The 27996-nt window shown below is 54.4% G+C and overlaps 2 protein-coding genes across 8 annotated transcripts in view; one reads left to right on the top strand and one right to left on the bottom strand.

Moving 5' to 3' along the window:
• Window positions 1–4: 4 nt before the first annotated feature.
• Window positions 5–7302, top strand: MISP (mitotic spindle positioning). Of its 4 annotated transcripts, none has more exons than XM_085562438.1 (5): window positions 5–71; window positions 3258–5368; window positions 5779–5990; window positions 6383–6421; window positions 6674–7302. In XM_085562438.1, exons 2-5 carry the CDS (start codon window positions 3376–3378, stop codon window positions 6758–6760), a joined length of 2331 nt encoding a protein of 776 aa, XP_085418564.1. In that variant the 5' UTR covers window positions 5–71; window positions 3258–3375; the 3' UTR covers window positions 6761–7302. The 4 variants fall into 4 exon arrangements, with proteins under 4 accessions (XP_085418564.1, XP_031362998.3, XP_085418563.1 ...); XM_031507138.3 differs by lacking the exon at window positions 5–71 and adding an exon at window positions 907–1035; XM_085562437.1 differs by lacking the exon at window positions 5–71 and adding an exon at window positions 1546–1673.
• Window positions 7303–8852: 1550 nt separating this feature from the next.
• The window catches only part of LOC110475734 (uncharacterized), a 20311-nt gene continuing 1167 nt past the window's right edge, over window positions 8853–27996 (bottom strand). Inside the window, exons 1-5 of one of the 4 annotated variants that reach the window (XM_085562432.1) lie at window positions 27498–27569; window positions 19074–19135; window positions 13286–13370; window positions 11936–13094; window positions 8853–10417 (exon numbers count right to left, since the gene is read on the bottom strand). In XM_085562432.1, the coding sequence (XP_085418558.1) occupies window positions 9573–10417; window positions 11936–13094; window positions 13286–13288 (2007 nt within the window). In that variant the 5' untranslated portion in view covers window positions 13289–13370; window positions 19074–19135; window positions 27498–27569 and the 3' untranslated portion in view covers window positions 8853–9572. Of the gene's footprint in view, window positions 10418–11935; window positions 13095–13285; window positions 13371–19073; window positions 19136–27497; window positions 27637–27996 lie in introns of those variants that run through there. The other 3 variants (XM_085562433.1, XM_077788755.2, XM_085562431.1) reach the window with 3 other exon arrangements.

Here is a 27996-nt window from a genome sequence, read left to right as displayed (position 1 = left end):
AGCCTGGCACAGCAGCCACCGGCGTCCCCAGGCCAGGCAGTGCCAGGCCCACGGAACGGGGGCACTGAGGGGTGAGTGGGGACCCCCGGCACCCGCAGCTGGGCGAGCCGGGCTCTGTCTGACACCAGCACCGTGCTGGGGCAGCAGCAGGGCCGGGAGGGGCTTCCTGGCAGGAGTGGGCTTGAGTGGGGGCAGAGGGAACGAGGATAGGGATGTCCCACGGCGTCCTGGCACGGCATCGCCCGCCTGGCTGTGACACCCCGTGCCAGGAGGGAGGGTGGCTCTGGGCACTGGCGATGTCGCCCACCCTGCTGGGACCCAGCCAGATCCAGGCACCAAGGACACTGTGCCACAGCCCTGCCTTTATCCTGGCGGGTGCCAGGGCGATCCAGAGCAGGTGGCGTGTCCCCAGGGAAGGAGGGAGTGCCCTGCTGCGAGGAGCTGGCACCGGCAGTGCCAGGGCTGCTGTGGCAGCGAGGGCTCCGGCCTGGGCAAACACGGGGTTATCGGCTGGGTGTGACAGGAGAGCCCAGGCTGCTCCTGCTCAGGGCTCCTCTGCCACCCCCTGCTCTGCCATGTCCTTCCATGGGGGGAGAACTGGACATGCAGGTTCTGGCTGAGGCCTCAGGGCTCCTCAGTGCCATCCCTGGAAGGGCAGAAAGTTCCTGGAGCAGGTCTGTGGCTGCATGGCCACACTGCCATGGGGGTGGAGGCACGTTGCTGCGTTGCCACTTGGCTGTGTTGGCACGTTGGTGCATCAGGGAGTCCCATGGGTCGGGAACAAGGGCAGCCCCCCGGGCACGGGACCAGCTGCAGCACAGGAATTTGGGAGAGCACCCTGAGCCCAACGTGGTTCTTGGAATTGCACACAGCTGCCTGCTGCTGAGCTTATCAGGGCCTCGCAGCCACCCTCCTGCACCCCCCCACACCCCACTGCTGCCACCCCGGGCACGCCCCGACAGACACAGCTCAGCTGGGTGCCCCGTGTGGCCTCCCCAGGGCATGGGGACCCCTGCCCTGCCCGCTCCATGGACAGTAAGTGCAGCGTGGTCGGGGGTGAGGGCAGCATGGGGGGCCCCCTGGCCTTGGAGGCAGCAGTGCCCACGCAGGGAGGGTGGCAGGGAGGGTGGCAGTGAGGGTGGCAGTGAGGGCTGGCACTGCCTGGGGTGGGCAGGGCAGCTCAGGGACACTGGGCAATGCTGGGATGTTCGTGTGCATCAGCTGCTCTGGGGCAGCCCTCGGCTCAGGGTGAGCACAGGGTGGGTGCACTGCAGCTCTGGAGCCCTGTGCAGAACCCCCAGGATGGGGGGGACCCTGGAAGGTGCCCCAGATGTCTCCTTATGGTGGGGGTCCCAGGACAGACTGGTGGCAATGTCATCTGCTCTGCCCAGCACTTCTCACGGCGCTTGGCTGGGCCGGGGGCAGCCCAGCATGGGGGAGGCAAACCCAGGAGCCCCGAGTCCCTGCGGTCCCACAGCCCCAGACGGAGCCGAGGGAGGTGAAATGTTTTGGGTGCAGCTCTGGGAGGGGCTGTTCCTCTTGCGTGGAGCCGGCAGGGAGTCCTGATAACAGCCCAGCTGCTTTCTGTGTCCCTGTCCCCTCCTGTGCCGCCTGCCAGAGCTCCCCGGTGACGGGGTCCCCCTCGAGCCGGGATTTCGTCCTCCCCAAACATGGTAAGAGGCGTGGGCAGCTGGTTTTCATTATCCTCGTCATTGGGGACAAGAAAAGAGCAAGAGTGAATCACAGCAGGGGAATTAAAAGGTAATTTCAGCTGGGCACAGCTTCAGGAAGAGAGGCTGAGCCACCAGGGCTGGGCACAGGGCTGGGCAGCAGTTCCAGCGGTGAGGCATGGCCTGGGGCTGCCCAGGACATCCCAGCTAATGAGAGCCACGTGCTCCTGCCCCAGGAAAGGTTTAAAAAGCTCCTGGCCCAGCCCCACTTTTGCTTTGTGGGAGGATGGTGCATCCCGGGAGGGCTGGGGGTCACCAGAATCGCTGCAGGTAGGAGGCAGGCACAGAGTGCCCATCACCCTGGGCATGAGCCAGGATGCTCCAGGGAACACCGGGCACCTGCCTCCACCTGGGCAGCCTCATCCCGAGTGTGGCCCCAGGCTCTGGGCTGTCCCTGCTGTCACCGTGGCCTTGCTCCAATTTTGCTGCACATTCCCAGGAAGCCGCGAGTGCCCGGGAGTGGTGCCCAGCAGTGACACACCCTGACCTGCTAGGGCTCACAGGAGTGACAGTGACGGCAAAGCCGTGGCTAAATCTCGGCAAACAGTGGCACAGGACATGGTGCTGGCTCCAGCTTGTCTGCAGGTGACATGTGTGTCACCATTCCGGAGCCAGGGATGGCATCTGCCATGGGGTGGCAGCTGCTTTCTCACAAGGGACCCACCTGTGCTGCCCCTCCCTGTCTGGCATCGCTGTTCCAGTCGGCTCTGGAGGATTCCCCCCGAGGTTGGAGCTGTTCACTCCTGCCCTGTGTGCCAGGGGGTTAAAGTCCCCTCGTTTTATGAGCCATGAAACTGTTTTTATGACTGCACTGTTTCTAGAGCTGGGCTGTTTGGAGGCTCCTTTCTGTAAATGGCACAAGAAGATGTTCCATGAAGGAGTGGCGCGGGCACTGGCACCACCTCTCCCTGCCCTGTGCACGTGGAGAGGCCGAGGCTGCCCGTGCCCGGAGCGGTGCCCAGCTGGATGTGGTGTCACCAGGGGCTCATGGCTGAGGTCTGGCTGCCCGTGCCCGGAGCGGTGCCCAGCTGGATGTGGTGTCACCAGGGGCTCATGGCTGAGGTCTGGCTGCCCGTGCCCGGAGCGATGCCCGGCTGGATGTGGTGTCACCAGGGGCTCGTGGCTGAGGTCTGGCTGCCCGTGCCCGGAGCGGTGCCCGGCTGGATGTGGTGTCACCAGGGGCTCGTGGCTGAGGTCCTGCTGCCCTTGGCGGTGCAGGCAGCACTGGCTGCCTGGGCAGGTTTGGTTGTGCTCCCTCAGAGCCCGGCCAGGCTGCGGGACAGAGGTGGGCTGGATTTCTGGGCTCTGTGGCAGTTCCGACAGAGGTGGGCTGGATTTCTGGGCTCTGTGGCAGTTCCTGTTGGGAATGGTGCTTTGTGCTCTGGCTGCTCCTGTGCCACATGGGGCAGGCTGCCATGGGCTTCTGTCCCATGCCGAGGACAGTGGTACCAGGCTGGGAGAGGGGCTGCATCTCAACCTCTGCTCCTCCTGCTGTGCTTAATGGCTGCTCTCCCTTCCTGCTTGCAGGGCCAGCCAGGTCAAGACCCTTGGCCTCTGCTGAACTGGGACTCTGAGGGCGACCTCAAAACTGAGCAGTGGCCCCTGTCTGGGACGAGGTTGGCACAGGAGTGACTCTTGCCAGGAGATGGACAGAGTCACCAGGCACCTTGTGTTCCAGCTCCCGCAGGCCTCGCACAGGCACGACTCGCTGGCAGACCTGAGGGCCAGCAGCGATGATGATGTGTTTGGCTCTGCTGAGCACAGCACCCAGAGGGTGGAAAATGGCTACAGCTGGAAGAGGAGGTCCCAGTCACCCTCATATTTCCTGGAGGGTGGAAGAGATGTCTGGACTCCGTCCCCGGACAGGGAGTCCAAGCTAGAGGTGGTGAGATCAGGAAGCCTGTATGACCTCCGAGCTTACAAGGGTGAGAGGAAACCCTCAAAACTCTATGATGATGAGGAGCAAGACCTGTACAGGGTCCCTCCACCCAACATCACACCTGAGAAAGCCAGGGAGCTCGAAGATGAGAGGAAAGAGGTCATCCGGAGCCAGGTGATGAGGAAAAGCTCCACCATTGCGGAGAGGTGGAGCTCCATGGATGAGCTGGGCTCCATCAGCACGGGCGTGGGCAGCCAAGGTGAAGGCAGGCACACAGGCAGTGTCCCCACCAGCTTTGCCATCTGGTTTGACAAACCTTCCCCAGGCAGGGCTGCAACGCCCGTTGACCCTGAGAGTATTGACACGGAGCAGATCAACTTCTCTGCGGCTCGGCAGCAGTTCCTGATGCTGGAGAAGACCAGCCCGGGCTCATTTTTCAGCCCAGGGCAGCAGGCCATGTCCCCAAGGCCAGAATCAGTGACAAAAGCCTCCAGAGAAGAGTGGTACAGCCCTGATTTGGCCACAAAGAGTACGAGAGGCTACGGCAGTGCCGGTGCATCAAGTCAGAGCAGGACAGACAAGAGCGTTTACAAGATTGATGGCGTGTCCTCATACAAGACACCCGAGAAGGAGGAGGTTTATACTCCCAGAAAAGCTCACACAGAAAGGTCTTATCCCATCGGGAAGACATCCATCCTGACCAAAGCATGGTCCAGAGAAGACCTGGACTCTGGCTTGGGTGAGATGTACAACGAAGCCACTGCAGGCTATGCCAGCGATGGAAGCACCTCCAACGAGACCTCCAATGTGGATCTGAGGACCAGCAGCAATGGGCTGGGCAAGGAGACGAGGGTCAGCAATGAGACACCCATCGAGCGGGAGATCCGCATGGCCATGGAAAGGGAGGAGAACCTCTGGAAGGAAAGGGGGATTCAGCGGCTGACCTCCAGCAGCGAGCTGGTGGAGATCCAGACCAAGCCCGTCCTCAACATTCACATGTCTCCCGGCCCAGGCAGGAAAGGGAAGGACAGAGGCCGCGCTTCCCTTTATGTCCAGAGGGAAATTGAACAGGAAACGAAGCGTGAGGAAGATCTGAAGAGGCAGGGGAGGCTGCTGGGGGCGTATGACCGGGGGACGCAGCAGGAGCTGGAGGAGCGCAGGAGGGTGTTCGAGCAGGAGGAAGCCCCCCCACAGAAGCCCACTCCCCTGAAGCGGGCAGAGGAGAGGAGGAGCTGGGTTAAAGAGTTCGTGGCGGAGCAGCCCTCGAGCCCCAGCCCCGCAGAAGACACCACGGCTGGGAGAAGCAGCTACACAGCGAGCATCGCCCACTTCCAGCTGTCCCAGCCGCGCTTCGCCGCCAGCGAGAGGAGCCGGGAGCAGCCCTTGGTGTCCCAGCACGCTTCCGCCAGCGCCAGCAAATGGGGGAGCGAGGATTCCTGGGGAGGAAAGCTTCCCGGCTCCACCCTGAGCCCCGCCAGCACCGCTGTCCTGCCCAGAGAGTACTTGAAGCTCTCCTTCTGGAAGCCCAAGGTGTCCTTCGTGGAGGACATGGGGACACAGAGCCCACTGCGGAGGGAGGACGGCCGGGACGAGCAGTACCGGCTGCGGACGTGGAAGCCGCAGACATCGGCGCTGATCGAGGAGGAGATCCGGAGTGACCTGCAGAGGGAAGAGGAGCTCCAGCAGCAGCGGCGGCGGCTGATGGACACCTACAGCAACGCTGCTCCCCAGGAGGGCTCCCGCTCTCGGCACAGCTCCGGTAAGGGAGCAGAGGGACAGAGTGGCAGAGAAATGGTTCGGTGGGATGGCTGTAAGGATTCCTGTGTGCTGGTAGCAAGTTGTCCTGAGAGAACTTGATACCAGCACACTGGAGTCAGCAGAACTGCTGCTGAGGAGGAATAGGCTCTGCAGGATTCCAGAGCTGCTCAGGTCTCCATGAGCTTGTGTCACATTACAGCAGCAAACAGGGCTGGAAGGGCCCAGCTAATGTGTTTTACCCCTTGTTCCTGCAGTCCTGCAGGTTGGGCCCCAGGCATGGGGTCCCAGCTATGACCAAACCTGCTGGACCTGCTATGGAGGCATCTTTGGGGCAGGGGCCTGACACTCCTGTGGGTCTCCACCCCTGGGAGTGGAACTGAGGTCACCCCCCCAATGCTCTTTCTCTCAAAGCTGCCTCAGGTGCCAGTGGCAACTACTCAGTGTCCGAGTCTCCTGCCTCCTCTCCTGCCTCACACCAGACGGGGATCCTGGGGCTGATCTCATCCTTCACCCCGCTGAGAGTGACCACTTCCTCCCAGGGCAGTGCAGAGACCCTCACCCCTGACTCGTCGCGTTCCAGCCCCTTCGAGGAGCGGAGGAGGAGGGTGAAGGAGGATGGAAAGGTGAACATGCCCACCCTGCTTGTGCCAAGTTGGGGGGCTTGAGCCTGGGGGAATACTGGTGGCTGTTCCTGACTCCCACCTGGAGCTGGAGATCCATCTGCTCAGCTCGGTGGGAGATCCAGCAGTGGTGGCACCATCAAGGGGCCATGTAAGCCCCCCAGGCAGCGCCTGCTGTTCAGAACTGCCAGCGCTGGGTGGGACTGGAGAGGAGCAGCAGCTTCCTCCTGTGGGGATCCTGGCCTGGGATGTTCCCCCAACCCCAGGTGGGGCTTGTCTGCTTGTGCTGTCTTCCCTTGCCTCTCCTGTGCCGCAGCTGGGAGCCAGATCCAGCAGCCTCTGAATATTCCCCAGCCGGGCTGCCATTATCTAATCGTGTTTTCCTCTTTCCACAGTACGCAGGCATTGAACCCGTTGACAAGGTCAACACAGAGGTAAAGCCCTTCACGAATGCGGGGGCTGCCCTGACACCTCCCACGTTCCCCAGCTCCCCTCACTCCTGGAGGGCTGTGGGATGGACAGGGGTGGACAGGACGGTCCTGGCTGCCACGGGGACCACCTGGGTGGACACTGAATCAGGCAAAACAGGCTGGGGAGCTGGCGGGGGGAGCGGGGGCAGCTCTGCAAACCTGATCGTTATGAAAGTCTCTTCTTTATAAAGATCCTGCATGTTCTGGTCTCTGCAGGTGGTGGAAAGCACCCGAGTGTTTCGCCACAAGAGCGTCATGGCCCAGCGCTGGGAGGCCGGGCAGTACGTCCGGGATGAGGACTGAGGGACCCCCGGGCTGGGGGCTGGCCCTGATCACAACCAGCTGATGCATGACCTAAATACTCGATCAGTTCTACCCTCGGCCATCGCAACAATCAGAGACGTGAACCCTGCAAATCAATCTGGGTTATTGTTAAACTGATAATCCTCCCATGCAATAGATCAACTCCTTCCTCCTCCTCCCTGTGGGGTGGAGGAACACTTTTTTTTTTAAGAGGGAAAAAATTGGATCAGTATCTTTTTAATCATTTCCGCCTGGAGCCAGCCAGGTGAAATCACCCGATAATTCACTTTGCCCCTGGAGAGCTGTGTCTCAGGCTTATGAAAAAGCCGTTTTATTTCTCAGTGGTTTTAGGTTTTTAAGTACCGCTAGGCTGAGCATTGCCTTGGGGGTACCTGAACTGAGGCTCTGGATCAGTGTTGCCGTGGGACTTGGGAATCAACATTGGTTTAACTCCTCTGATCCATGGAGATGCAGCAATGGTATATAAAAAAATATATAAATGCTGTTTATTTTGCTAATTTATTAAAGAGTTGTTACACTCCCTCGATCTTCCAGGCCTGTTCTGTCCACCTGCTCCACTGTTTTTGCTCTGGTGTTTCAGAAGAGCCCCCGTGGTTGGGATGGGGGGCTGGAGCCTTCCGGGGGAGCACCGGGGTCGCACCGGGCGGGCCTCGGAGCAGCCGGGGCCGGTGGGAGGAGTCCGTGCGCGGGGCGGGGGCGGCACGCAGGGTAGCACGGGGGACGGCACCGGGTGGGCTTCAAAGTCCCGCCCGACCCCAACCGGCTGCGGTCCGTGCCCGTGCGCCCGGCCCCGCTAGGGGGCTCCCGGGCAGCACCCGCGGGGCCCGGAACCGGCCCGCCGGGACCCCGGTACCGGCCCCGGTACGGGCCCGCCGGGACCCCGGAACGGGCCCCGGAACGGGCCCGCCGGGACCCCGGTACCGGCCCCGGTACGGGCCCGCCGGGACCCCGGTACCGGCCCCGGTACGGGCCCGCCGGGACCCCGGTACCGGCCCCCGGTACGGGCCCGCCGGGACCCCGGAACGGGCCCCGGAACGGGCCCGCCGGGACCCCGGTACCGGCCCCCGGAACGGGCCCGCCGAGACCCCGGTACCGACCCCCGGAACGGGCCCGCCGAGACCCCGGTACCGGCCCCGGTACGGGCCCGCCGGGACCCCGGTACTGGCTCCCGGTACGGGCCCGCCGGGACCCCGGTACCGGCCCCTCCACAAGCTGACCAGGGTCTGGCACGGATCCGCTGGGACCCCGGTACCGACAGCTCCGTAAGAGCTGACCGGGGGCCGGTACGAACCCGCCGGGACCCCGGTACCGGCCCCTCCGCAAGAGCTGACCAGGGTCCGGGACGGACTCGCCGAGAGCCCGGTACGGACCCGCAGGGACCTCGGTACCGACCCCGCTCTGCGAGCGCTGACGGGGGTCCCAGCACGGAGCCCTCCGAGACCCGGACCCTGCTCCGCCAGCGCTGGCGGGGTTCCCGGTGCGGGCCCCGCCCCGCTCGGCGGGCGCTGACCGGGGGTTTCCCGGTGGAGCCCCATGGAGGTGCCCCGGTGCCGTGACAGGACAGAGCGGGCAGATGGTGCAACCGGCTCTTCCCGTCGGCAGTTCCCGAGCCTTGCGCGTGGGCCGAACCGACAGCGACCGGGAGGAAGGAGCCCGAGCCGGGGCGGTCTGGGGGCTGAGGGAAGCGGGAACAGAGGTGTGACCGCGGCCGGGTCACCGGGACCGGCGGGACCCTCGGGACAGCTGCTCAGTCGTGGTGTCATGATGATGCCACCGGTGCTCCAAAGCACAAGAGGCACACAACCTCCAGTACCTGAGGAGTTTGTCTGGTTTATGTCTCTTCAAACGTCCTTAAGTTACTTCTTGATATTCAATTAGTTGAATGGGACCAACTGGGGCAAAGAGCTTGACCCCCAAGGCTTCATTTGACACCATGGGAATGGCTCACAGGGCTTCAAAGGGCCCAAAGCTCTGTGCCACCACGGGGCTGGGAGCAGGGGAGACTGAGCACAACAGGGAATACACCAGTGTTCCAGGAAAGCATCACCTGCTGTTCAGACACAGACAGGACTGAATTAAAGGTTCTTTTATTTGGCTCTGCCAACAATGCAACCAAAAACTTGACCCAGCTGTAACAGGCACTAAACAGTGGTAGGGCAGCTGAGCAGAGCTGAGGACACATCCCAGTGCCTTCGTGGAGTTGTGTTTTGCACTCCAGGGAAAGCACTTACCATAAAACCTTTCAACATTGTCAGACACTTTAAATAACTTCTTAAAACAGCCACAACTTCTTCAATCTACGAATCTTTCCCTAAGGGAAATGACCTGAACCTTGTCAGAAGCCTTGGAGGTTGGGATTGGCAGCGTCATCGCTCTCCTCATGTCGCTCATCTTTCCCTGCAGGTCTGTGTCCCAGCCTGAGCTGTGTGGGTGTCAGCCTCAAAATGTGGGTGCAGCTGGTGCTCCTGGCCAGGCTCTGGCACCCCCAAGCCCTCTCTGAATCAGCAGTGGTGTTTTCTTAACAGCACCGACCGTGTGGTAAAACATTAACTCGTTTGGCAAATGTGAAACTGAAGACTCTCATTAACTCATTGAATTATCAATTCCAGTAACAGAAACAACAAAGGAACTTCCCTGAAAGCCAAGGCACTGCAGATCTGTAGGTATTTTCAGTGCCAACATGAAGCCCAGCAGAAGGATTTTTGTTCTCAACCTACACCAAATATTGCAGTAGGATTGTGTTTCAGAGCACTCTTGGAGTGGTTGAAGGGGCAAAGCCGAAGGGACACCCTTATTCCTTGGTATTCCTTACGGCTCCTCTGACTTCCTGGGTAATAACTTTCAAGATCTTGCTAATTCTGCCTTTTGACAGTGCCTTCCTGCTGTACCACACTTTGTCCCAGATGGAGTACAGTGACTTGGGAGACAGGTAAAGAGGGTGGTGGTCGTCCAGCATGCCTGGTGGCCTCTTCCTGGCATACTCCTTGTAACTGGCGACCGGGCATCTCTCTGGATCCTCAGGCTTGGCAAAGAGCCGTGGGCTTAGCTTCCCTTCGTTTCCCCTGGGACTCAGATGATCCTTCCACTCCAAGTACTCCACCTCTCCTTTGGTCTTCCTCAGCACCACCTGTCCCCAGTACAGCTGGTAGGCCTGGGAGTGGGTGTTTGCCCCAAACCCCCTAATGAGGTTGGTGAACATGAGATGCAGCAAGCCTTGAGGATCTGTCTTGCTTAAAATTCTCTTCTTAAGAAGGTTTTCCACATCTTCATCTGTCAGGTTCTCCACAACATTCCACCTTTCCTCCTTCTTTTGAAGCAGGTAATACTGCTTTAATTTATAGGCTTCCTGAGAGACCCTGAACTCTGGAGCTCTCACGATGTCGTACTGGTAGTTGTGGTTCTGGAGGTAGCGGTTGATGTTGTACCGGAACAAGCTTAAGGAACTGGCAGAAAAATCCATGCCACTGTTTTTCTTGGCAGAACTGAAGAATGAGACCAGGTAGTGGTCGAGGTCTGCAGGAGGCAGCGTGTGGATCTCGCACATCTCGGAGGGGTGGTGCAACTTCAGCCACTCTCTAAACACTTCTATGTTTCCAGTGGTACATCTTTTCTTTTTCTCCTGCTTCTTCAGCCTATCTAAAAGACAAGACACAGCTTTGTAGACAGAAAGAATCCACAAAGATCAGTAAAACACAATAGATACAGAATAGTGTCCACCTGCCTTCTGGAAGCCATTCAGAGAGGACAGGACTCTCCCAAACCCCTTCCCCTAGAACTTTGGGTCATATTTGTGTTCTCTACAAGACAGCAGTGCCCAGATCTCCAGGGAAAGTTTGGCTCCTTTGTGTTCCCTCTCCCTTGGCAGCTGGCCCTGCTCACTGCCATACAGGGAATTTTCCCTTTCACTGTGAAGTAACAGAATGAACCAAAAGTTGGAGTGGATGGTGAGGGAGAACAAACAGGTGAGTAAAAGTGTACTATGATTTTGTTTAAAGGATTGCCAGGATTCCAGTTGGGCTCTCTCTCAAGTTGCCATGGCAATACCACATCTACCTAGTTCAATGTAGCATGAGAAATTAATTCTTTGGATTGCTGGAAAGCTCCATCTGCTCGCCTGTGACTCGTCCAGGGCTGAGGATGGGGTGATAGAAAAGGGCTTCTGAGCCAACACCTAGAGATTCCCCCTTTTGCACCAGGTTCTTTTTTACAGGCTTAGCTGTCATCCTGAAAGACTGATGGCTGTCCCACTGTTTTGGGGTTTTGGCCTGTTTTGTACTGACTGCTCCAGGTGCAGAGAGGAACAGCTCATGAATCAATAATGCTGAGGCCTCCTCTGAGCCATGAGCCAGTTACCTTGGCAGAAACAGCTACTACAGAACACTCCCAGAAGAATTCCCAGTCCCTTCACATGACACATGACGTCAGTTAAGAAAATAGTAAAATACTGCTCCCAAACCCCAACTGTGGCATTTTGTGTGGTTATGGCTCCACAATGAACAACGCCTAAGCCTTTTCAGGACCAGCATTGGTGCTGCAAGCACATCCCAAATGCTGCCTCCTTTGTAAGGACATGCCCAGGCCCCTGTGCTGCAGGACAGCACATACAGAAACCTTCATTCTTGAGAGGACTAAAGCAATTGGTGGAGTCCTGCATTTCCTACACAGGACTGACACTCTGCTGCCACTGCCAGCACTGGGAGGTTTTGCCACTGGCCTTGGTGCAGCCAGAGCTTTGGCCACAATTTCTCTGTGTTACTTCCTCTTGTTTCTTTCTCTTGAGCCCTGAGTTCCCTGCTCTAGCTCCAGTTTTTCACAGGGACTCTCTCAAGTACAGCCAACATCCTATGTGTGGGTGCTGGGTAAAACGGAAGACCAAAGTATTCAAACTGGGATGTTGGGTCTGGGGCACAGCCAAGAACACCTATGGGTACCCCAGAGAAGGGCATTCCCTACAGAAGTACCAATTCTTTTAGGCAGGGAGCTTTGTAGTCCCTTTGAGCAGAAACAGGAGTGCCCCAAATCCAAGATATTTACTTAAATTCTGCAGTACAGATCTTGGCAGTGATGTGAACTCACCCTCCTTGGATATTTTAGGAAAGAGATTAATGGAACACCCCCACACCCCTGCAGGCACAGAACTCCACACTGTCTTACCTCCACTTGAGACTGCAGGTGGATGGCTCTCTGGACTCCACAAGGCTGAAGAACAAGGTGTCTGCCCAGATTCTGATGTCTCACTGTTCCCACCCACATTCTCATCACTGTTCTCACTGGAGCCCAGTGTGCCATGCCCTGGAGGGCTCAGCTGGAGTTGCTGAACAGCAGCAGTGGCTTGGAGCTCAAAGAATGTCACTGAGGGCTGTGATTCAAGCTGGGCCTTGGGTTCAGTGCTGGGGATAGGAAGGGGTTTCAAACATACCCTTGGTGCTGTTGACCCTGGGGGGCTCCTTGCTCTGGAAGTTTCAGCTGTGGGCCCTGCAGCAGTGGAAGAAGCCAGCCTCAGGATGTTCCTGCTCAGGTCCTCTGAGTCGCTGACAGGAGTCTGCAGAATGTAGGTACAGGCTATGGGTGGCTTTGCCGTGGGGGCAAAGGCAGTTTTTTGGGAGGCTGTTGGATGGTGCAATGCCATCTTCTGGCTGTTCTGCATCTGCAACTCCTCAACAGATGGCTCCGACTTATCCGGGCTGATTCTGTCTCCTTGGTTGTCTTCATCTGCCTCACACTGCTTTTCATCAAGGACAATGATCCCTGTATCTTTGTCACTTTTGGACTTCACATCCTGTTTGCCAGTCTGGACTCTACTACCAGACATGGAGAAGTGATGCTGTGCTGCAGAGAATGATGTTTTGGGTTTCCTGGTATTTTGATTCCCCTTGGGCTCATTATTCATTGTGTAGGCACTGTCAGCCTTCTGCTCAGTGACCTCTTGGGATCTGCCACATGGCTCTGTGCTCTCAGAATCTCTTCGATCCGTCTCAAAAAGTGATGGGGTCAGCTTGAGCCTCTTTTCCTCAAAGCCGGATTCCCTTGCCAAAGACTCAGGAGGCAGGAGCCTCTTTCTCATTTCTACAGCCTCAGTCACTTCTTCACCTCTGTTGTGTGACTTCCCACAGTGCCAGTGATAGGCATGTCCAGTTCTGCACATCCACAGCACAACGTTGTCATTGTTCATGTGATCTGTGTCCTGCATAAATTCCAGGGTTGGGATCTGGTTGCATATGGTCCCATGAGTGTGTGCCCAGATCACAAGGTTGGAGAGATCTTCTTGAAGGGAACTGGTACTGCTGCCCCTTCTGTCACCGCTGCTCTCGCTCTGTAAAGGAGTTGGAGAGAACTTGAGTGAGAGAGGATGTGCAGACAAGAGCAGTCCTGGGGCTGCTTCTGTCCCTCCCCAACAGTGCAATAATTGTAGACCAGCAATCTCATCTCAGGACTCCTTTTAAAAATCAATTTATTCTTTCTTTCTTGTCTGTGCTATCATTTATTACATAACAGAACACTCACCATGCTGCTGCTTTCTGTCTCACTGAGCCTTCTCTCAGGTGGGGATCAGTAAGTGATGCTTTGAATGGCCTTTCTCTCTCAGAACCTGAAAGGATCATCACAGGTGTGTGCTATATACATGACTAAGTGTGTATATATACATATAAACAAAGCCCTGACCAGAAGATGCAACTGTATTTCTCCATGCTCAGCTCACTGCAGGCCTGTGCCCTCCCTGGGCTGAGCTCCTACTGCACTGTCAGGAGCTGTACACACAAAACCTGACTGGGGTAAATATTTGCAGGATCAGCCTCTGCAACACCAACGAAACGGAAACTAAATATAAACACTTAAAATAGAATTTTACAAACTGAACTCTGCAATCCATTCCTTCAGCACTCTGGGGTTGGCAAGCTCTGTGTCTCCAAGTGCTGAACTGCAGGGAGAGAAAAAGGAATAGTGAGGCTGGTTCTCTGACTTTGCAAACAGTAACAAGAAGCAGTTTCCCAACTGAAGGACTTGCACGTGCAACTCGTATTTATATTAGAGACTAAATCTGAAACTCTCCCTTCTGTTTGTAAGGCTCCATGCAGCAGCCTGGAAGTCATCCCTGTTTCTGTGTCACAGGGAACACGAAGCATGCCCTCAGCACCACGGCAGCCCAGGAGCCATCACTGCCACTGCACACTGGCATCTCAGTCCATGATTAATTAAAGCTTTGCAATCAGTGATGGTAAAAGAGGCAAGGCTGAAAATGCTAGACACAGGAACCTTGCGTAAAGTGGTTCTTTTGAGCAGCTCTGGCCTACACAGAACACAGCTCTTGGGGAGAACAGGCCCTGGCTGGTGGTCTGTGAGCACACCTGAGCACAGATGAACACATCTGAGCACCCCTGAGCAGGCACAGGAGCTCCAGCCCTGGGGCTCCTGCTCTCCCAGAGAGCTGGGCAACACAGGAGAAGCCCATCCCAGCTGACAGCTGTAGGGCTGCTCTGCAATCCACGAACACGGTGCTTGTCCACAGGGATTTATCTCAGGATCTGGTAGTCAGAGGGTGAGGATGAAGGCTGGCTGAGGTGCCAATTGAGGGTGCTGGCTGAAGGTGAAGCCAGCAGCACAGGGGCAGGAATGGCTGTGAGTGCTGGCCCCGTGGCAGTGCTGTGCCCAGTGCCCTCAGTGCCCAATGCCCTGGGTGTCCAGTGCTTTTGGTGCCCATCCAGCTCCAGCCCAACACACTGGCTCTCCTGTCCAAAGAGAACAAGTCACGCCTCTCGCAGGTGCCAGCTGATCAGGAGGCACGGGAACTGCTCCCTTTGGGGTGAGCCTGCAGCACAGCACACAGCTCCTTTCTGCACTTAGGTTCCATCAATCCATATGTTCCTTCCTAATGATAGCACAGATAATTTTAGCTCAAATACTTGGCTGTTGCGCGTGCCAGCACGTGCAATGTGCAAAGGCGGGATTTACTGAGAGTTTTTAATTGAAATCTGCTGCTGCTGCTTTAACAAAAAATCAGACAATAAAAGCCTTTTTGGAAGCAGCAAATGCAATCTGAGCTCCTGATGTTAATCAAGGCCTTGTATGGGATCTGCTGTTCCTGTGAGCTCACTCCTGCTGAACCCCAGCAAACAGGGCAGGGAGTCATCTCCAGTGGCCATTTCAGCTGCCCTGACTCCTCACAGGCTCTGCCCAAGCTCTCCCCAGAGGTGTTTGACCTGTTCCCACCTCCCAAGCCAGGGAGTTCACAGCCTGCTCCCACTGAGCCCCTAGAAGCTGAACTTGGGGAAAAACAATTTTCCCTCCTGAAGTAAAAGAGAGTTTTATCTTCAAGTTCAGCCTGTGCAATTCCCCAAAAGGGCTGAGCCATTAAGACAGACTCAAAGGAACTTCCATGCCAACAATCTGGTGCCTTCAGTCAGTGTGGGAAAAGGTAACAGGAACGGAAGCTCTGCATGGTCATAGGGCCACAAAATTCCTGACTTGGCAGATGAACATCTTGATCCCTATCACAGGCCTCTGCAAATGGAATGCTTTTATCTTTCCTTATCTCCAGGCACATGTCTTCCTCTTCCTGATCTCTTTGAAAGAAAAGCCTTTTTTTTCTCCTGCTTTTTAGTTCCCAGCACTGGCTTTGGTGCTCAGCTACAGACCCCTTAGGCTGCTGTGGCCCTCAGACTTCCAGCAGCTGAGACTCCCTCAAACGAATGGCAAGTGGAATCAGTCTGGATTCTCAGTCACAGCTGAGTGAGAAAAATGACCACTGTCCTTCCCCCAGAGGCTGAATTGGCATATGTGTCTTCCCTTGGAATAATAAAAATCCATCTTGATCATTGCCACAGTTTTTACCTGCTTTCAGCAACCCTGGGACCCCTGTGGGGAAGGGTCTGGCATTAAGAGTTTGGGGCTGAGGTTTATTTTGGAGCCTTGTGCCTGGTTCAGTGTCTGTGTGGCTGGGAGTGATGTTGTGGGTTAATCCTCTTTCCAGGAGAGGCTCCCATCTGATAATGGACACTGTGTACAGGATCCACACCTTTCTGCAGGAAAACAGGACATTCCAGTAAAGGATTTTGGTTTTTTTTTAACCCATAGGGAATTCCATCTACTGCTAAAACCTACAGTTAGGTGAATTCAGGCTCCCTCATGGAAAAAAAAAAAAAATTGGTTTTGCTGTTTGGTTGGTTGGTTCGTTTTTACTTTCTTTTTTTTTTGTTTTTGATTTTTGGGGTTTTTTTTTAATCTACAAGGTTTGGCTTTCTCAGGCCCAGCTCTGCACAGTTTTCCAGACCTCAGTGCTGCGGGTGCTCATTTTACCTCTGTATTCCAGAAAATGTGGCCAGGTAATTTCACAAGAGTCTCCAGCACTTCAGGGGAGCCTGAACTTTGGGCTGACTGAAACACGGAAATGCTTTTTTCAGTTTTAAGACTTTATGTGTGTCCTTTGAGTCCTTGGTAGGGGGAGAAGCAAACTCAGCACTTTCTGAGATTTATCCTCCTGTAAAGTCTGTCAGACACAGCGTCACCACTGGGATCTTCCTCTCTCCCCCTCCCAGGTGTGCTCAAGGCCTGAACCCGTGAACCAGACACAGCCTTGTGCAAACAGGAACACTACATAAAGACACTCATTTGGAGGCACTAAAAGCCCTTTGCCCCCTCTGTCCTTGTCCCATTGCCCTGTGACAGCCCTGGCTGGTGCCTCTCACGGGCTCCAACGCCTGTTTTGCAGATTAGAACCCGGGAAACGCACAGAGCCAGAGGACTGGAGAGCTCTGACTTCCCTGCTCCAGATAAGACAGTGCAGGAAACTGCAACAATCCTGGTAGGAAAACAACAGGATACAGAACAGCAGTGCTTAAACTTGACTCCTGCCCCCTTCCCCACTCCCTTGGGAAACCTTCCCTGGAGGTGAGGAGACGTGGGACAGTCCCCAAACACACGTGTGGGGCATTGCCAGAGTGTGGAGGCACTGCTGGGGCTGTGTCAGGGAAGGAAGGGCTGAAGCTGCACTCAAACACATCTGGCTGCAGGACAGGAGCTGAGTGGAGCAGCTGCAGCTCATGGCTGCCAGAAATCATGGAGCTTGTCCCACCCTCCTTAGCAGGAGCCTGGGGGATGGATCCATCATTTCCTAGCACATCGGTTTTCCTTTTCTCTGCGTTGTTTCCCTCCTCATCTGCCCTGCACAAGAATCTTCTGAACCTCTTCAGCTCTCTTCCCACTTCTCCACATCCTTCCACCAGCCCCTCCTGCCCTGTTTGCAGAAATACAATTCCCAGGATACATCCTGTACTTGTTACAGGGCACCATGCCTCCATTTTGAGAGATGCTCCCAGAAAATCCCACCCGGAGTGTCTGTGGGGGGCAGGATCTGACTGCAGGCACCAGCTCCAAGCTGGAGACAGACCCTGCTGGCAAACCCTGGCCTCCAGCACCACATTCCTTAAACAAGACCTTTTTTGTTCAAAGACTCGGACACCACTTTTTCCCTGAGTTCTAATTATCTCTGCTCCTGAGGGGCTGCGTTCCGGAGCCACTGGCCTGGGATGCAACTGTGAGCACTAAATCAAGGCCTCTGAAAAATACTAATAAAAGCCACAGGCAGCTGGCACGACACTGCATGGGCCACCAACAGGGATCAGCCACCAAACCAGCCTGACTCAAGGAAAAAATTCATTGGAAACCATGAACTTCTATTAATAGGAGCTCATGTTGTATTTCCCAGGAGGAAGCTGGAAAGCTGCAATCAGCGATGGCCAAATCTGTGACCTGGGCAGGAAATGCTGCAGCATCACTCACACAGTGTCAAGGTGGAGTCTGGGGGCACCCCACACCTGTGCCAGTGCCCTGGGCACAGCTGGCAGGACTGGCCCCTCGATTCCAAGTGCAAACTGTGGCAGATAAGCACCCAGACGTTACCAGCACAGCCCAGCCATGGGGACTGACATGTCCCCCACCGCTGTTCGTGTGACAGAGTCCCCTCACCCTGACCACGGGCTGCTGCTGGTGGCCCGTGCAGGAGCATCGCTGCTTCACCCGCTGCTCTCGGTTTGTCACCGAGTGGGCACCGGGTGGCTCCTGCACGAGCACCTTCGGTCCTCCCGGTACTGCCGCGTTTGAGCGCGAATCACCCGGGAACGACGTGGAGCGGGAGTCCTTTTGTTCCTGCTCCCCGCGGCCGGGGCCGCCCGGTACCGGCAGGGGGAGCGCGGCTCCGGTAGCGGCGGAGCGCGCTCGGCGCCGGTAGCGGCAGGGGGCGCTCGGCCCCCGGTGCTCGGTTCCTGCCGGGACCCGCGGCACCGCGCAGAGCCCGCACCGGTGCGGCGGGGCCGGGAGACGCGAGTCCCCGGGCCGGGCTCGGTCGGTGCTGCTCCACCGGTACCAAACAGCCAAAGCGAGCGGCTGGGGCTGGCGAGGGGAGGGCGCAAATCCTGCTTAATTTGTCAGGAAGTTTATTGCGTTTTTTACATTTCTGAGCAGCCTTTTAAAGTTTAACTAAAATCATCGTATGACACGAGGTGTTTCGTCAACTATCTGCTAAACTGAACCGAACCAATCCAAGCCAATCCAAACCTACACACCACTGCTGGGAACAGGACACAGCACCCAGAGTTTTACCCCAGATTTTGGGGCCTGGCACTTGCCCCTCCATGAGCTGAGCCAGACCCTCTCCCCTGCTGTCCCACCTGCCCACTGACCAGAGCTCACGTGTTCCCCCAGCACGTCCTAGCTGGAGTGTGGCAGCAATTCGTTATTAAATAAATTATTGTGACTTGTAATTAGACATAATTGTTCACAATGGGACATGGTAACCTACTTCTTTTGCAATACAAATCATCTTTAGTGACTGACACCTCAGCTCCATCCTAGCCCTGTCTAAAGCCTCTGAAATTGAGGTGACTCAGCCTGGGGTGCAGGACTCTCTGTCACCAGCACCAGGCAAATGCTCACGTTTACTTCTGCACCCCAAGTGTTTACAGAGGTTTGCTGGGACGTGATGGGAAATGGCTCCTGGAGGCAGGAAAAAACACTGCTGGTACCAGTGTTGATAACAAAGTACCTTGCAGGGAAGGGGAAGTTCCCCGGCTGTGGGATGGCTTATTCCAGTCCCTGCTGGATCTCTGGCATGGGGAGCACAAAAGGAGCCCCTAGTTCAACATCCCCCTGATGCTGGATTTTGGTCACAGGCCAATGCATTAGTTTATGATCCTTGGTGATGCCATCTGTGAGACTTAGAGGCTCCCATCTTTGGAGCCTTGGCTCCTGCTCGATTTTCTACTCTGTCCTTGCTTTGACATGCCCCTGTCTCCTTTACCTGCTCCAAGATCAGGCAGGCAGCCTCCCAAGGACAGGATCTCATCCAGGGCACAGGGCAGCCTAGGAGAGAGGGGAGACAGGTGTTTGTTAGAAAAGGGAATTCAGAGCAACCTGCCAATCCCTGGGATGGGATGGAAGCCACGAACAAAGCTCTGCCCTGAGAGCTGAGAGCCCTCAACTTTGTTGGGCTCTGAGTGGCCACCTGGGGCAGCAGCCAGGACTGGCAGGACCTGGAAAGTGTCTCCCTATTGGGGGTCCCCCACTCCTCGAGAGGAGAGCTGAGCCTTAGGAATGAAAACCCCACAGCTGGATGATCCTTTGGACAAGAAACACACACTTGGCCTCGGATCCAGGAGAGCTGCAGCCCTAACACCCTGCCCAGAGCGTGAGGAGGAGCAAAGCAATCAACTCCACTCCACAGATTCCAGAGAAACCAGAGCCAATGAGTGGTTTGGATCTGGAGTTCTCAGCTGAAAGTGTTCCTGAAGGAAGGATTCTGAGAACTGACTTCCACCTGCTGCAGAAGGAACTTGTCATCTTGCACTATGGAACAAAGTATTTTCTCAATAAATAAAGTATTATCGTGTACTTTTGAGCCCTGAGCTTCAAGTAAGAAAATGTAACTGAACTGCCCCTCTGGACGGAACTTAGCTCCACAGGGAGAGTGAGTGAGCTCATGGAAATGCTCCTGTGATTTGAGGTGCAGGCAGTACCTGCACAGGAGTGATACATCCCAAACTTCCAGACCTGCTGCCAGGCAGTGGGAGTCTCTTTTGGGCCATGGTGATGCTGCTTTTACCCAAAACCAGGAATTCAGTGCTGTGGTGCAGAGCAGGGCACACAGAACTGATGGTTCTGCCCCCGAGGAACCCCTTTGCCTGTGTTTTGGGGATGCTGGGGCCCCATGAGATACCCCTTGCACGGGCCCCTGTCATTGCCTGCCATACTCACTGCCCTGGTATCAGAGAGCTCACCAATTAAATATTAAAACTTCTAAAGGATATTGAGTTTCTTTTGTTCCTTTGGCATCACCAGTGTTCTCAGCTCTCCCTGACTTCACATGCTGCATGTTCCTGCATTCATGTTCTTTTAATGCTTCATTTCATACTCCAGAGGGCTTCCTTCACCTCCTGTCTGTCACAGGGAGCATCTGCTGTACAATCCAGACCAGGAGACAGCATTTAGTGAGCAGGTTGCTCACCCAGATCCCAGACTACAATCAAACCACCAATTCCATGGTTCTGCACATAGGCCAATGTGTGTCTTCATACACTTGCACCCAGTTTGATCCAGAGTGCTTTGGCTTGGAGTCTGGAATTAGAATGTGAGACTCCTGAACACTTTCACCATCTGAAGCATGAGCAAACCTTCACATCATGAAAGCAAAAGCCCCTTAACCATAGAACAAGGTTTCCCTGAGGTGTTCTCCTGCACAACATCCTTCAGGAACATATGGGCTGGCCACCACGAGATGCCCACAGCATAACCACAGCACTGACAAACCAGTTGAGCCTCAGCAGCTGCCTCTGGGAAGGTTTCATTCATCCCCAGCACTGCCTTTTAAACTTAAGTGCCACTGGAACAAACCCATCTTTGATCCAAGTAGGAAATAATTTGAAGCTTTGTGTTTAATAGAGATGCAGCCCTGGGGAAATGATGTCGATCTTGGCGGGGATGACAATGGGGCTCATGGGCAGGCACAGAGCATGGCTGTCCTCATCCTCTCTGGACACAAAGCATGGCTGTCCCCATCCTCTCTGAGCTGGCTGTGTTTGGACATCTTTGTTCTTGACTCAGTGTGGAAACAAGCTGCACAGCTGAGGCTCCTGAGCTGCCATGGGTGGCACCAAAATACAGGATTTGTTGGAGGGGGGGGGAGCAGGATTTGGGCAATCCCTCCTGTCCTCTTGTTCCTTCTGCCTTTGGAGTCTCTCGTGTCCCCCTCAGCTCCAGGGGAACCACAGCACAGATTAGGGACTGCAGGCACAAACATGGAGGAACACATGGGCAGTACTGGGCTGTACACACCTGTGTGATCCATGTGCCTGAGGTGGGGGCACACACACCTGTGTGATTTGTGTGCTCTTGGGACACACACACAACCCTCCCTTTATACTGTGGACATCTCTTCAAATGTTGCAGCAATTTCTACCTGTACAATCCTGTGTTCAGAGCAGGGAGCAAGCAGCAGGCAGGCTCCACACCAGAGGGAGCATCCCTAGATCCTCTGCAGGTGCCTCTCTGTTAGGGCCCTTTTTCATTTAAATGACCTGTGCTCAGACTGTGACATTCTCCTGTCTGGAATCATCTGGCCTCTGTGCCATATCCATTTGAATGGCAGATGCAACAGGAGACACCTGCGGACAGAGGGGCAGAGCTAAGGTTTCAGGAACAATCACGGAGCCTGGCAGGTGAGCGACGGAGACGCTGCAGCAATAATGCATGAGCTGCACCTGCCTCCCCTCAGCCCTGCTTGTCTGGGAGCTGCTGCTCCACTTCCCTCTGAGCTCCACCTGCACTGCTGGGAGAACCAGTACAGCACAGTGGCTCAGACTGGGAACACCAGTTATAGTGTGCTGGGAGACAAGCAGATCTGGGGGGCTGAGTACTCTCCAAGTCCTGCAGAGCCTCCCAGGTTCCAGCTCTGGAAATTGTTGCTGAGCCAGTGAGCCCCTTCGAGAGGCTGATCAGGAAATTGGCATTATCCTTAAAATTATCACAAAAACAAATCATTGTAAGGAAGGGAAGGAGCTTCTCAGGCCATTGCTGGGCACAGGGAAGCAACAGAATGGCACTCAGCTCTCCCTGCAAACAAACCCCTGACTAAAGCAAGAAGGAAATGCAGAGCTGGAGCTATGGACAGACGAGCAATGGCGTTTACTTCCCTGCCCTGGGATAGCAGGAGATGTGCTTGGAAGAAGGGTTGTTTGTATAAATAAATGTTCATTCTTGGCAGTGGAATGCAAACTATGCTGAGGGGCTGGAACCAGGCACTCGGAAAAGCTGAGGCCAGAGCAAGGGAGAGACGGAGTGAGGCTGCAGGGAGGAAATTCACATTCATTTTTAGCAACTTGGAGAGGCTCTCAAGCCTCTTTGACATTTTTAATTATGCTGATGCAGAGCCTATTTCAAGGACAAAAAAAAGTCAGGATTCCAGGTTAAACAATTAGGAAACTTCACACCAGACAGTGAGGAGCAGCGCTGCCTGGGGGTCTGGAGACTCTCTGAAACACGGGATCATCTTTCAGCCTTTCTAGACAGACGGAATTTGAATGTCTTGCAGAATCCTCGCCCAGGTCAGGAACTCAGAGCATGGCCCTGTAAACCTCTCCTGATGGTATTTTCTGAGAGCACACAGGAGGCAGGAAAGATGACCCTGAGCCACTGCTCTCTTCGCCCAGGCTTTCCTGCAAGGTTTCTGGAAGGGCAGAAAAGCATCCTGCAATGTGGCATCAACTGTGTCAGAATCTGTAACTTTACAGTGGAAAACACTGCAATTTCTGGTGGAGAGTGAGCTCAGCTCGATGGTGTCACATCACCAAGTCAGGGCCTGTCTGCTTTCCATGCTCAGAAAGTGACCTTTTGTCAGCAGCCTTTGTGACCTCAGGGTCTCACTTTCTTTGTGTATCCGTGAAAAAGAGCTTTACCTGCTTGCTCACTCACTGTCTTTCTGAAAAGTGTGTTAAGGACCTGTCCCTGCATTTCAGTTTGGGCGTCAGGGGCCACGGCTGTGGCACTGAAGGGCAGGAGTTGACTGTGCTGAGCAGAGATGTCAGTCCCCAGCTCTGGAGCTGGCACCAGGCTGGGGACAGTGGAATGGAATCGGAACCTGCCTTCTCTTTGAGATAATGGAAAGTCACAGGGAGGTATCCAGCTTTGGGCATGAATAAATCATTACAGGTATGAATTATTCAGGGCTCAGCCCTCCACATGTGCTCCATTCAGACTCCAGGGCAGCATCCCTACTGTGTGGGGGGTTTCTTCCCCAGTATTCCAGGTCTATGGCAGGCTGATGAGTCCAAGGTTTCCAATAAGATTAAAAGAATAATTGAAAATCCAGTAGTAAAAAGCTGCTGAAAATGCTGGGACACCTCAAGCTGGCCAGGCAATGTCTGAGCTCCAAGAGCTGTGCACAAGTTATCACAGAATGGGATGGGAATAAGAAGTGGCCCAGGAAATCAGGAGCACAGTTTGGATAGAAGAACTGGAATGATGGGCACAGAATCAATACAGGAACCAACCCAGCCTTCTGACAGCTTGTGTCTAACACAAACAGAGCTTTCATCTGGATTTCTCAAATGACAATAAGCAACCTTGATAGCACTTAAGGGATAAATCAAAATTTCTGGCTTTGATCTGTGCTGTGAGATCAGTGGCTTTGTCTTGTGGTGCTTTTTTAAAATCTTGTTTATTATGAGCTGAAATGGGCTGAATGAAGAGAAAATCTGGTTTGCAGTAACTGGAAGGATGGCACTGTTAGAGCTGGTTAGAGTGATCACTGTTAGAGTGATGGATTTAGTGTGAGTCCAAATCATGGACCCTGGGGCCCAGGAGAGCAGGCGCAGCCATGAGCCCCAGGTGCTGCCAGGTGACTTCTGGGGAAGAGCAGCAGCTCTGGGATGAGTTGCAGGGGGGTTTAATCAGGCCATAGATTAATCAAGAGATTCATCAAACCATAGCCTAATCTTCAGCACTCCAACCCCAACTAGGAGGGAAAAAACTGCTGTGTTGAACAGGCAGGAAATGGCTGCTTCGTCCTGCACAGGAAATGAGTCACCCCAGAGCATCGGGAGGAGCCGTGGGGACAGGGAAGTGCTGAAATAACATGGAGAAATACAGAGAAGTCTCTTGTGTCGTGGATTAAAAAGAAGGAAAGATGTAAAATGCAAGCTCTTGTGATTCTACTTCAAGTTTGAAGTTCATGTAGGTGCTTGCAGCATGAAATACCCACAGCTGTAGAAGGGGGACTCAGGGTGTGCAAGGGCAACACAAACAATGCCCAGGTGCAGTTCTCCTGCATTGCAGAGCATTTCTCACTTGCTCAGCCAGGAGGGCCTCACGCTGCTGTGGTGGCAGAGCTGTCACAGACAGGGAGCCCATATACAGGTTAGGAATCACAGAATCACAGTTATTCCCCCTTGTCCAGACCCTTGTAAAAAAATCAGTCTCCAAGGACACATCTTTTTATTACTGACAGCACATTAAGCTCAATTCCAAACCCATTTATTTATCAACTACCAGTCAGAACACTCTTTGATAGTACTCCATGCTGCCAAACTCTCATGGATCAATGGAATAAACACTCCCCTCATTCATGCTGCGTCCTGATTGGAAAGCCACGTGTGTGCAGGTATGAGCTGCACGTCTCCCAGATGCTGAATTAACACAGCTCTCCCACCCCTCCTCCTCCAAACACCCCAGCTGCAGAGGCACTTGGGGTCCCTCTCCTGGTCCCTTCTCTCAGGCAGGAGGAGGGGAGCTGTGGGTCAGAGCCAGACGTGTCTGCTGGGCTGACAAACCCTGCAGGGATTGTGCTCCCTCCGCCCGCCCTGCACTAACCATTCCCAGAGCGGTGATGTGGCATCATGAACGATGCACTGAAGAATGTTCTGGCACCATGAGATGCTGCTGAAGCTGCCAATAGGCTTTGAAATAAAACCGCCGTGTTCACTGAGAGGGGTTGGAAATAAAGAAAAGCCACAGAGAGAAGCAGAAGGATTGGAGACACTCCCTGGTTTCTTTGGGATTCAGTGGTAGCACAGTTACCTGTGAGACTTCTCTGCTTTAGGGCCTTGCTGGGAATAATCACAGAATCACACAGAATCACAGAATAATGAGGTTGGAAGAGACCTCTAAGATCATCAAGTCCAACCTATGCCCTAACACTACAACTAGACTATAGCACCAAGTGCCAAGTCAAGTCTTTTTTTAAACATTTCCAGAGATGGTGATTCCACCACCTCCCTAGGAAGACAATTCCAGTATTTTATTATTCTTTCAGTGAAAAATTTTTTCCTAATATCCAACCTAAACCTTCCCTGACGTAGCTTGAGACCGTGTCCTCTTGTTCTGCAGTTGCTGCCCAGTGGAAGAGCAGGAGAGGAACTTCAGGAAAACAATTCACTGGCAGCAGTATCCAGCGTGCCCCAGTGTTTGGGTTCATGAACTGGGCCCCTGTTTTTGGTTTTCAAACTGCTGGCAGAAACGTTGGATGGAAGAGGAAGAAGTGGGAAGAGTTTTGCCGTTTGTGAAGGACACGGTTGTGGAGAGAAGCGTCCATGACCCCACATGGGCTGGGGAGCTGTGTAACAATGCAAAAGGAACAAGCAGGAAAGGGTCGGTTTTGTTTCAGAGTTTTTCTTCCCTGCTGGTGAATTAAATGCCAAGAGATAACACATGCAGGAAGGGCTCAAAAAGGGAATAAACTGGGTGTGCCCCAGAACCCTTCCCGGCCAGAGGAATCAGAGCCAGAACCAGGGTGGGACGTGGGACGCTGCTGTAGGATCATACAAAAGAAACTGATTCATTTTTTTCCCTTTGCCCTCCTATTTTTTTTTTTTTCTATGGTCATTTTCATCTGGGTTTGTTTTTCAAAACAAACACAAGGACACACAGGGGCTGGTGCTGCTCCCCGCTGGGTTTTCATATCAAGCTTAATCTTGTTCTTAAAAGCATTTCCCCCTTTGGCTCAGAGAAAACCACAACAGTGGTCAGTCCCATAGTACCTGAGCAGATGCTGTCTAAAAAATTATCTTCCTATTGCAGGAAAATGGCTGATAATCATAATTTCTGCAAGAACTGTGGAAAATCAGGGTGAGCTTGCACAAACCTTAAAGAGGCTTTCAAGTCAGACCAAACCTGTAGAGGAAAGGCCTTTGGAAATCAGGAATCCTGTGGTGGAATTTGCCTGTTTAGTCTGCCAAAGATACCTGAAAAGCACCTGGAATACCTGCACATAAACTCAGCAGCTACTAGAAGATCAGACCCTGGCCTGGCCTGTGATCAGTGACAAGTGTTAATGAATGTTTTCAGTCTTTGTTGGGTGTTCAAGGTACTCTTCCTTATGGTACAGAAATACCCCATTATTGAAAAAAAAAAAAAAAAGGATTCTGTCTCCACAGCATCCTCTAACATAAAGGGATTAATTCCTTACTTATGGAAGAAACACCTCCATGGGAAATACACCTTAAACCAGGTACAGCTCAAGGGAGCCAGGGAGCTTGTATTGGCAGCTAAATTCCTGCTCTCTTTGATCACATCACTTTATCTCTCTGGCTCTCAGCTACAGTGGATCTATAATCTCATCATTTTCCCATTCTTTGCCTCATCGAAGTTGTAAATCTCTTATCTGAGGCAGCAGCTGAGCCTTTCATATGCAGGAGCCAGTGTTTTCAGATGAGTTTAGATGCCTTCAGCAATAGGTCAGAACACACTTTTCCACAGTTGTAAAGTACATATGGGCCAAACTGGAGGCCCAGTAACACAAAGATTTGGGAATCAGAGTTCTCACCTCCTGGAAAGATCCAGGGCCAAGGGAAGCTCCTGCATTTCAGAGTAAGGCAGGCAGGCAATGTCTGATCCTAGCCACTGAAACCCCTGAGCACTGCTCCAAATGAGAAATGAGGGCTCTGGCCAGAAAACCTGGCACAGCAACACGTTTGGGAGAAACAGATCACTTCACTTCTAAATTTTTTTCTTCCCTACTCACGTGTCAAGTTTGCACTTGAGAGACACGAGAATGCAAAATGCATGTCTGTACCTGCCAGAGTTGCCTAACACAACCTAGAAACACTGCCCAGGGATTTCATTTGCACTCTCTTTTTTAAAATAATTTTCTGAGCCCTCACATACACAGCCGTGTCATAGCCCAGGTGTTGGTGTTTCACAGGTTATCACTGGCAGAGGTACATTGGCAAAACTACCAAATATATTCCCAGAAAAGCTCTGTGTGGAAAGGCTGGCAGGGCAGAGGAGCCTGGCTGAGGACAGAACTAGAAATTAGCTAGAAACTGACCAATTAATAATCCCCGTGGGTTATGGCAAATGAGGCTCGGAGAATGGGCAACTGCCACTGGAATTCCCACGGAGCAAATACTGCTTTTAAAGAATGTTTCACCCGCTCGCCCTGGTCACCCTGCGGGAGCCACAGAAGATCTCACACAAAGCCACCACAGTCGGCTGAAATTCACCAGAGGTGGCACTTGCAAAGCCAATCTTTGAGGCTTGACAAGCCCCAAATCGCTGGAATGTACACGAATCCCTGCACAAGTGGGGTTTACAGGCAATGATCGATATTAAGAGTGAGACAAGACGATCTAATTCTGCACTGGAGTGCCCCTGATGGGCCACAGAGTTGGGCTGGGCAGCTAACTGTCACAACAGCACCCAAGTCCCAGACCGGCAGGTACCTTTAACGTCTTACCTCACGAGATCTCTCTCACTCTCTGGTAATCTTTATCCTTAAAACATTAACTGCGATCACACACACTCCTACACCTTAAAGCCTGCGCGACCCCCGGGGGGCGCCGCGGGCGGACGCCCCTCACCCGGGATGGCGGCGGCGCCCGGCTTCCCTGCCCGCCCCCAACATGGCGGCGCGGCCCGCACAGCGTGCACGCGGGGACCCCTTTGCCCGTACCCAAGATGGCGCCCAACGCCGCGCCTCCGATGCGCTGCCCCTAATCAAGATGGCGGCTCTGGGCGTCATCCCGGCCTCCTTCCCGCTCTGAAGATGGCTCCTCCCCACCGCCTCCCTCCGCCTACCGAATGGCGCCGCGCACCGGCGACTCGCCCCGCCCCTTGCCCCGCGCGTGGCCAATCGGCTTCGCGCGGGGAGCCAGGGCGCCAACCCCGGGAGGCGGGTGGTCCCGCCCTCCCGTCAGGGTGACAGCTCCGCCGGCCAATGGAGCGCCGGCGCGGGC

The sequence above is a fragment of the Lonchura striata genome, chromosome 28 (assembly GCF_050655825.1).
Source record: "Lonchura striata isolate lonStrDom1 chromosome 28, ASM5065582v1, whole genome shotgun sequence".
NCBI classification, from domain to species: domain Eukaryota; kingdom Metazoa; phylum Chordata; class Aves; order Passeriformes; family Estrildidae; genus Lonchura; species Lonchura striata.
This window is presented reverse-complemented; position numbering and strand designations above follow the sequence as displayed.

What these genes read in the sequence shown, in the direction of transcription:
- MISP (XM_085562438.1), top strand. Translation starts at nt 3,376, where the DNA reads ATGGACAGAGTCACCAGGCACCTTGTGTTCCAGCTCCCGCAGGCCTCG. An exon ending in GGGTGAAGGAGGATGGAAAG is followed by an intron (nt 5,991 to 6,382) that starts GTGAACATGCCC and finishes CTCTTTCCACAG; the next exon opens with TACGCAGGCATTGAACCCGT. An exon ending in TTGACAAGGTCAACACAGAG is followed by an intron (nt 6,422 to 6,673) that starts GTAAAGCCCTTC and finishes TGGTCTCTGCAG; the next exon opens with GTGGTGGAAAGCACCCGAGT.